Source organism: Rhincodon typus, chromosome 12, assembly GCF_021869965.1.
Source record: "Rhincodon typus isolate 14 chromosome 12, sRhiTyp1.1, whole genome shotgun sequence".
Taxonomy (NCBI): domain Eukaryota; kingdom Metazoa; phylum Chordata; class Chondrichthyes; order Orectolobiformes; family Rhincodontidae; genus Rhincodon; species Rhincodon typus.
This window is the reverse complement of record NC_063343.1, coordinates 30,221,703-30,231,849: the sequence shown is the minus strand read 5'-3', so window position 1 is coordinate 30,231,849 and position 10,147 is coordinate 30,221,703. Positions and strand designations below refer to the sequence as shown.

The 10,147-nt window shown below is 40.1% G+C and overlaps 1 protein-coding gene across 1 annotated transcript; it reads left to right on the top strand.

Moving 5' to 3' along the window:
• Positions 1-442: 442 nt before the first annotated feature.
• LOC109914269 (G protein-regulated inducer of neurite outgrowth 1-like) lies at positions 443-4,374 on the top strand. Its single transcript, XM_020513862.2, has 2 exons — positions 443-843; positions 1,352-4,374. Exon 2 carries the CDS (start codon positions 1,485-1,487, stop codon positions 2,730-2,732), a length of 1,248 nt encoding a protein of 415 aa, XP_020369451.1. The 5' UTR covers positions 443-843; positions 1,352-1,484; the 3' UTR covers positions 2,733-4,374.
• The last annotated feature ends 5,773 nt before the right edge of the window (positions 4,375-10,147 follow it).

Below are 10,147 nucleotides of genomic sequence, written 5' to 3'. Positions count from 1 at the left end.
CTGATGAACTTCCATGTGGTTGCGATCAAGGAGATTGTCTGGAATTTTCGAACGCTTTCCAGACTCTTCCCGATCCCTGAACAGCTACCCAGCCCCCAGCCCCGAGGACTCCCACTGAACATTTAAACTCTTAAATGGAAGCGTCTTTTAATTCCTATGGTTGTGCGAAGACTTGATAAAAATTTCCGCTGGTAAATGGGTCAATTCTCTCCATTTCCTTTGAATCCTGACCTCTGGCACGCTGAGCCGACGTATATCTTTCCCAAACATATTTGGAATCGGCAGGAACCTTGGAAATACCCCCCAAATCATTCATTCCAGTCAAAACAAAATGAGCCTGAAACCGTATTAAGGGTTGTGGGGGGTGGGAGGTAAGGGGGAGGTGGTGTCACCATTTCCACTTGGAGAGATACTCCCACACACACACTGCAGTCACACCGCACGCTTTACCAATGGCGATCCCACGCAGCATCCATCCCCATCGGCTCTTTGTTCCCCATGTTAAATAATCCAAGTTGCTAGCACTTTAGTTTTGCGTGGTGCGGGTCATGTTCTTTATTTCTAGGAGTGGGAGCTGAAATACTGATCGATTAAAGGGTCAAGAAAGGAACACTACAGAGAGAGAGAGAAAAGAGGACGTTTCCAGAGAGACCGATGCCTCCTGCACAGTGCGTGAAGCAGTCCCTCCGCATGTAAAGCGGGAAGAACCCAGAGAGAAAGGACAAGGCGAGAGCGTGCTTTCAGGAAAGCCCCCGGAGCTCCGGCGGGGTTACGGTGCTGGAAAGTCCCCGGAGGCCGACAAGAGGGAGGGGAGGCGAGAGCTACCGGCTCTCGACTGGCGAGGTCAGTTCCTTTACTCGGTCGCTTCCCATTCTCCCAACCCCTTCTCAACAGATTTCATCCAAACCAAAGTGTTTGGCGTGTTCCTGGTTTAAGGAGGAACAGAGGGGGTCAGTCCATCTGTCCCTGAGAATGCATTCGCGGTTTTAGACGGGGAAATGCAGCCACTTTGCTCCGACAGTGACGGGGAACCGGGTTAGCTGCTGCTCTGTGGGGGCGCTGAAATCTTTAGGCAATGCCTTATTTCACGGGGTCGTCGCAAAGGCCAGAAGGTGGAGGTAATCCCAGATTCTCCCAGAGAGGCCAGTGTTGACCAAAACTACTCCTGTTCTTCCTCATTCCCTGGTCTGAACAATCAGGTTGGACTGAACTCAGAGTAGTTTTGGAAATGAAATTAAAAAGCTAGTCATGTTATTTTAAAATGTAAGACGACTGACCTTATTGATTCAAGTGTAGTTCTTAGTAATCTGCATTTTTCATTTTGTAAACGGTTTATTTTTCCCCTTTTCAGACTTGAAAGCTTCCGTTTTCAAATGGCAATCTCCCAAGGATCTGAGCAAAACACAAACAGCCCATTGTAAGGGAGAGAGAGAGAGGGAGAGCCCAGGCAGTTTAGTGAGAGCGCCACGTTACCATGAAACAAGATGGGGACCATCAAAGATCTCGATAGTTTGCACATCTCGGTATCAGACCCAATTGAGATGGAGAATGAATGTTTGCCAGAGGCTGTTGTCTGTAATAACCAAGAAGAGAAAGCTGGAAAAGCTGGATTGCATTCCAACTGCCAGGCTCGTTGTTCAAGCCCTTGTACAGACAATAACCTGGACAATGAAAGTAACAGCCATCTGGTGGAGATGAACATTACTGTGCCTAAAAATGCCAATGCAGAGACAGGCAAGTTATGTAAAACGCCTGAGAATGATTTAAGCAAGGAGCAGGTGCAGGAAGAGACCAGCCAACCCCCCAGTAAGACCACTGACGATGAAATCAAAGCCATTTGCCTCAAGACGAAAGAAAGCGCAAGGTTGAATGTTGACAGTTCAGAAGCTGAGTCAGAGACCCCTTTGACAGGCTGTGAGCCAGAGGACAGAAGAATGGAAGCGTCCAGCTGCACTGACCCTCAGCAATCTTTTAATCAGAAAGAGATGGTAAAACCAACAAACGTTGAATCAGTCCTTCAATCAGATATAAACAGGCTAGAAAATTGTCAGCAGAGCGAGAAATTGAGTACAAACATTGAAACAGCTGAAGGTCTTTCACAGATATCTACACCTGCCGCAACTAGCCAAGATGCTGAGGTCCAGGTAGCTATTCAAGTGCAGAAGATATCTGTTGCCACTAGTCCCTTGGCTCCTTTAGATAACTATCCAGTATTTAAAATCCCTGATGTCAGATTACGAGATCAAAGAGTGGAGAAGCCAGCAGCATGCCCAGTGACCCAATCATCTCTCACTACACTGCCTAGAAAAGATGTTGAGATGCAGGTGGATATAACAGTGCAATGTAAATCAGTCGCCACTGGCCCAATGACTCCGTTAGAGAAGACGCCACTTGCCACACTCCCTGAGGTTCATGTGGAGGCCATGGAAGATGAGCAACCAGAGCCAGTGCGCGATGTCCAGTGGGATGAAAAAGGAATGACATGGGAAGTCTATGGAGCATCCATGGATGCAGAAGTGCTAGGACTAGCTATCCAGAAACATTTGGAAAAACAAATAGAGGAGCATGGCAAACAAAACACTGAAGTGTTTCAAAATGATAAACCCATTTCAGTGAAGGAATCTTTGAAAAAGGAAGAAAACAAGAGACGGCAAAGCAATGTTTTTCAAGCAGTTCTGCACAACATAAGAAGTCCACAGTGCTGTACCCGTGGGAGCACTGCAGCAGAATGATTTTGATTTATTTGCGCCCATTGATTAAATGATGAAGAAATATGAAAACTATTTCATTTCCCTATCTTTTTCATGCTTTACCTAGGCAAGTTGATTAATCATGAAAATTAATTTGTGTCACAGAGATAAAAGATTATAAATACATAAGGAAGTGAAGCATGAATATGCTTAAAGCAGATAATTTATTTCATTTATTCTTACGATGTCTTTCTTTTATCTTAACATGTTTTAAAATAGAACTACTCATCTATTCACACATTTCCTAGAATTGCAGCGGTGCACGTGTAATAATAACATGTACATAGATTCTTTGGTTTCACAAAAAATGACGTAAAATTGCTATTTTATTCCCAATACCTGATCTTGCTATCAGAAACCAACTACACACAATAAGATGACTGGCAGTACAGATCCCTGGCATCTATCATCACTGCTCTGAAAAGGTTGACAAGGATAAATGCAGCCTCTCCTATTTCCCTGCAGTCCACTTCACCTGTGGGGAGTCACTGGTCTGAAGTTGGTGTCTCCCTCCAGTGATGAAGTTATGTGTCGGGAACTCAAGTGTTATTGCAGATGGAACCCAGCTTCAGACTGGAGGTGATATTAATTGATGTTTATTTGGGCTGCATTTGCCATATCATTCAAATCTGCTTTTGAATTACATTCAATTACATTCAATTTTTTTAAAAAATCATTGAAGTGTTTTTTTTTATTTTCCTTTTATATATGTTTCATTAGAAAAACAGCTGGCCCTTATTAAAACAAAATGCCTGTGCATAATTTGCTAAATCCTTTGTGTAGTAGATAAATTCAGTTTAATTTATTCAAAATAAGGGCTTGCCAAGGAGCATTTTAAAACTTTAACTGAAAACAAAATAATTGGGTATGTTTTGCCTGGTTAACAGAACTGAAACAATGTGAAAACTGAACACTTCAAATAAATTATTTTCTACAATTGTATTAAGATATTTTCAGATCAGTAGAATCTGAGCACAATCCCAGCACTGCTTGGCAATTCTGTTTCTATTTTTCTAACTATTTCTAGCTTTCTAGTGTGGCTGTTATTCTAATAAGATAAGAATAACTTATCCATTGAACAAATACAAAAAAAAACACCCAAAAATGTGTAGTTGCCTCAGCTTAGTTACTGTCTGAAGTCATTTTCTTATACAATAACTTGCTGGCTGCTAATGAGTGGTATGTGTGCTAACATAATTGTAGATTCAAGGTTTTGTATTGGTCACTTTACACTGATATATTGTTATTATTGATCCTTTAGATTTCCACAAGCAGAAATCTGAAGTAAAGTGTTTGCTGAATGTGGTACTGAATTAAACCCTTGGGTGCTCTATGTTGAATGAATAGAAATAACCATCAAATATTACAGTTTACTCCATCCTCTCACCAGAAAAGGCAGTAAACCTCTTATTACAATTTGTTTTTCTATGTGGACAATGCTCCATTTATTCACAAAATATAATCTATCTGTAAAACCTTGCTGTTTTGTGGCTAATCTCAATGCCAGAACTTGCTTCTTAAAAATATGTCAAGGTCAGGTTTCTGTTTCATGTTATGAATAGTTTTAGTATGGGTTGTTAAAATATTGTAATCTCAAATGTTGTAAAACTGCAAAAAAGATTGGAGGGATTAAAATATCAGTCAAGCTCTTCAGTCAGAACAGTTTTCTTTATTTAGTTTAATGATAACATGAATACAGTTACACTGCAGTTGTTACATTTCTTTCCTTATAACACAACACTCAGCGAAATCTGAAAAGGATACCAAACTATGAAAACTATTTTTGATATTTTTGCTTCAAATTTTAATTTCTGATGTTAAACCTGCAGGTCAGAACTATTTGATGTAACAATTTGTGGCATTGCAATATGTCGAACATGTGTTTCATTCTGCACCAACTACAGGGGCATCTCACTCTTTAGCATCACGGAGAAGGCCTTTGCAGACCAAGTGTACCTGGAAGCAGAGTGTAGTTTCGGTAATGGCAGATATACTGTGGACACAGTCTTCACATACCAGCTACGAGAGAGGTCTAGAGAATAGGATATACCCCTTTACCTTACTTTCATAAATCTCACTAATGCATTCAACACTGCCAGTGGAACAGAATTTTCGAAAAATTTAGCTGTGCACCAAAACTGCTGAATCTGATCTGCTCTTACCATGAGCATATGCACAGCACTGTACAGTATGATGATTCCACTTCAACAGAGTGACAAATAGAGTGAAAGAGGACTCTGTCCCAGCCGCCACTCTTTTTTGTATCTTCTTCTCCATGCCCCCAATCTTTGCCCTCTGAGCTGACCTAGAGGAGTTTACTTATATGCAAGGTCAATTGACAAGTTCTAAAATCCATCACGACTGATAACAAAAACAAGTGCACATCATCTCCTGGTCAGGGAACTCCTTCTTGTGATGATGCTGTGCCAGTTGCATATACTGAAATTCATGTACAAAATCTCATGGACTTTGTCTACCAGACCTTCTCCTTGACCATAACAATCAAGAAAAGTGTGGTCATGGAACAAGATATTGCATCTCTTAATTAACATCTTCTTGTAGAGGTTGACAAATTCTACAACTTTGGGAAAACAATGAAAGACAACCTGTTCCATGATTCAGAACTTGCTGTACACAGAGGAAAAGCAGCTACTACCTTTAGCGAATTTATGAATTACATGTGGAACAACATCAAACTAACCCTTAGGAACAAGCTGAAGGTTTATGAGACCTGTTCTCAGCAGCTTGTTGCATGACTGTAAAACAATACAGCTATCAAGAAAAGCAGTTCAACAATTTCCACCTTCACTGTCTGCAGTACCTTATATGAATCGCCTGGCAGGACAAAATCACAAAAGTGGCAGTCCGCTGAAAGGCAGAGTTTTCTGACAATCATTGAACTAAGGTAGCTCTTTGGTCTCGGGCACAACTGCAGGATAGAAGATGGTCACATTCACATGAAATTTGTGGATGGTTAGGTAGCCAAAGCTAGATATGAGGGTGCCCAAAGCTCAGCTTCAATAATTTACACAGCATTTTTGACATGAAAGTGCTGGACCTTGATTATCACACCTAAGAGTCACTAGCTGGTGACAAAGAAAAATGGGCTGGCACACCCTGTCGTGATGATCAGTGGCTACAGCAGTTTGACACCAATGCCAAAAATAACAATAATACAAAATGACAGTTGATAATTTCATTTGTGATACATGTGACAGGACCAGCCTGTAAAGGATTGACCTCTTCAGCCAGCAACAAAAATGCAACACTTTAAGGCACACAGTCTGAAATGGACCTGTTTGCTGCCTATCCATCATCTTTTGGAGATGGAAGGATACCAGATCTGGTTTATTCAAACATGAACTATTTTTGGACATATACTGGAATATTCTTCATGTTTTCCAATTCTTACTGTCTCTTCCTCATAATCGGTATGAAGTGATAATCCAGTTTGTTATTCATTCTTGCAACTAGAAAGCCTTTTCTCTTGCTCCAATCTGTCTTTTATTCTTTCCTTTCTGTATATGATGTTTATAATTCAGATGTATTGATTGAATTCTAGTTTTCTATCCCTGTTTCATGCTTTGAAAGAGAAATTTAAAAAATCTTGTGTTCTCAACTGTGTAATAGGTATTTTTTGAACACTTACGATGCCTACTCAATGTAACTCCTTTATTCTACTTCATATGTGCTTATATGGAAATTATTTTCAAATGTTATTTGGCCTTTAGAAATAAATGCTACCTTACCACTCACACATCCCTTTTATGCATTTTCTGAGGAAAGATCAAGTCATGTGACACCCATTGAAGCCTCAGAATTCCACAGAACACTGTCACATGGCTGTTTTCAAGTATATTTTGTCAACCATTCTACCTCTGCAAAATTAAATACAAAGAATAAAGGCAATTTTAGATTACAAAGGGAACAGACTTCCTCACAGAATGTACGTAATAAAATACACAAAGAAGGTATCATGGACTATCACTACTTACAATTTATCTATCTAAAAATAAGTCATGTCTTGACACAAAACTGCGTAACTCACTCAACCTTTGATCTTGTTTTTTTTATGGTTCATCTCATTCTGTGGTTTATTTTTATCTAAATAGCCACTTCCTTGTGTATGACTTGTGTTATTAATGCAGCTAGGAAAGACATTGTATTGCTTTGGTTTGCCTGTTTTGTAATAGATATGTCAAAGTGTTCTGCCATATGGATATTAAATGCTGACAAAGTAAGTAACACTAATGTGGATGCACATCAAACGTGTACAGAGTTAAAACAAACAAATAATAAAATTTAGATTCATTGATATTTACTTAACAGAGCTATTAGTAGTCATCACAAACGAACTGATCATCTATGCTCAGCTAAAATATAATATAGCTTTACTTTATTCCAGTATTTAAAAGCAGAGAGAAACCATATTGCAATTTTACCACGTGGACAGAAGTGTTAAATTATTCCGGAAATCCTTTGTGACAGATCAGTCTTATCCTGTTTCAAGCTTAAGGAATGTCTGTGTTATACATTTTAATTAGCCCAATGCTTTTACTTCCTAAAATTGTCTTTAATGTACTGTGCCATGTTTGAGTTAGACATTGAACTAAAAGGGGACAATTAGCATATATCCCTGGTGTCATTTTCAGAAGGACAGACATTGCCGAAGCATTACCTGTATTAGTCATTCTTCTAACAGAAAACAAAATTATAGTGTTCTCAGGTTATTAAAGATGGAATCAGGTATCTCAGCAGGCATTCATTGTGTTTTTGAACACTAGTTAGCAGTTCTGTTGAATGGTAAGGACACTCACAATTAATTTGTCCTTGATTGAACTTTACTCATAACCAGCGTTAATTCCTGTATATTTTCTCACAGATTTTAAAATCAAAATTGCAACAATTCCTGCAGCTTTTATTGTTTTAAAAGAATGAAGTGTTTTCTTTTAATTCATGATATCTGGACATTGCTGGCAATTTTGTACTAATCCTAATTGCCAGTGGGATGCTGCTTGTGGTATCTGAGCCTTCTGCAGTAACCACGACAGTTGGTGCTAAACAGTACAGCCACAGTGCTGTTGGATAGGATGTTCCAAAATTTTGACCCATCAACACTTAAAATATAACAATCGATTTTCAAGTCAAGATTGGGTGTGATCTTGTTCATGGCAGTGTTCTCAAGCGCCTGCTCCCATTCTAGGTGGTAGCGTTTTGGGTTTGGATAGTACAATTAATTTAAATCAGTTGATTTGAATCTTGCTTTGTTAACCATTCTGACTAAAAATCTTGATTCGGAACAGTCAGCGTAAAAGAGGTGTTGTCTGTTAATTTGGTGTTTGTCATTAGTCACTATGATCAGGATGGTAGTGTAGGAAGATATATTACTTCCAATGCTAAAATGTATAGTTAAAAAGTGCACTTTGTGGCCTGCTGTACAAACATACTTCATAGTCAAGAACACATTTCCTGTCGCATGAATTGAAGGCTTGTCTGCAGAAACACACTTTCCATTGAACAGAAGGGAAGAATATCTTAACCAAAATTAAACTGTAGTAGCAATGAAAATCAAATGGGATAAGGGCTTATCTACAGACAAAAATAAACCAAGAGTTACTCCAGAGAATAATTTTTAACAACATTATTATCTCTAAATTGTCTTAACATTCTTATGCTTCTCTCTGCGAAGCATGTGGCAGTCTCAGGGAAGAATGGGATTAATGGTCTAAAAACCATCCGCATCAGTCTAAAACAGAATAAATGGAAATGTCAGCCCTAATCTATCTTTTCATATTTGTTCATAAGTAAAAAGTTGTATTCACACTTTTTTAAAATGTTCATTATTCTCTTAATGCCATATTTGTTGTTTAGAAAGTATGCACTGTATAGCAACAATACAGGAAGAATTTCCATTAATTCCAACTGATTTTTTAAAATTCATTTGTGGGATGTGGCATTGCCGGCTGGTCCAGCATTTATTCCCCCTCCCTAGTTGCCCTTGAGAAGGTGGTGATAAGCTGCCTTCTTGAACCGCTGCAGTCCATGTGCTGTAAATTGACCCACGATGCCATTAGGGAGGGAATTCCAGGATTGTGCCCCAGCAACAGTGAAGGAACAACAATATATTTCCAAGTCAGGATAGTGAGTGGCTTGGAGGGGAACTTGAAAGTAGTGGTGTTTCTATGTTTCTGCTGCCCTTGTCCTTCTAGATGGAAGTGGTTGTGGGTTTGGAAGGTGCTGCCTGAGGATCTTTGGTGAATTTCTGCAGTGCATCTGGTAGATGACACACACTGTTGCAACTATCAGTGGTGGAGGGAATGGATGTTTGTGGATGCAGTGCCAAACAAGTGGGTTGCTGTGTCCTGGATTGTGTAAAGCTTCTTGAGTGTTGTTGGAGCGTGACCCATCCAGTAAAGTGAGGAGTATTCCATCACACTTCTGGCTTGTGCTGTGTACATGGTGGACAGGCTTGGGGAGTCAGCAGGTGAGATACTCACTGTAGTATTCCTAGCCTCTGCCCTGCTCTTGTAGCCACTGTACTTATGTGGCAAGTAGTTGAGTTTCTGGGCAATGCTAGCCCCCAGGATGTTGATAGTCGGGGATTCAGAGATGGAATATCAAGTGTGGTGGTTAGATTGTCTCTTATTGGTGATACTCATAACCTAGCATTTGTGTGGCACAAATGTTACTTGCTACTCATCAGCCCAAGCCTGGATGTTGTCCAGATCCTGCTGCATTTGAACATGAACTGCTTCAGTATCTGAGGAGCCATGAATCATGGAGAACATTGTACAATCATCAGTGAACATCCCACTTCTGACCTTAGGATGGCAGAAGATCATTGATGAAGCAGCTGAAGATGGTTGGTCCTCGGACACTACCCTGAAGAACTCCTGCAGAGATGTCTTGGAATTGAGATGACTGACCTCCAACAACTATGAGCATCTTCCTATGTATGAGGTATGGCTGCAACCAGCAGAGAGATTGTCTCCTGATTCCCTTTGATTCCAGTTTAGCCAGGGCTGCTCGATGCTACATGGAGTCGAATGCAGCCTTGTTGTCAAGGCTGTCACTTTCACCTCACCTCTGGAAATCAGCTCTTTTGTCCATGTTTGAGCCAAGGGTGTAATAAGGTCAGGAGCTGAGTGGCCCTTTTGGAACCCAAACTAAGTGTCACTGAGTAGGTTATTGCTGAGAAGGTGCTGCTTGATAGCGCTGTTGGTAAGACCTTCCATCACTATGCCAATGGTCAAGAGTAGACTGATGGGGCAGTAAACTGGCTGGGTTGAATTTGTCCTGCCTTTATGTACAAGACATACCTGGAAAATTTTCCACATTGTTAGGTAGATGCCAGGATTTCAAGTGTACTGGAAAAGCTTGATGAGGGGAGCAACAAG

Coding starts and splice junctions, on each gene's coding strand:
- LOC109914269 (XM_020513862.2), top strand. CDS start 1,485: ATGGGGACCATCAAAGATCTCGATAGTTTGCACATCTCGGTATCAGAC.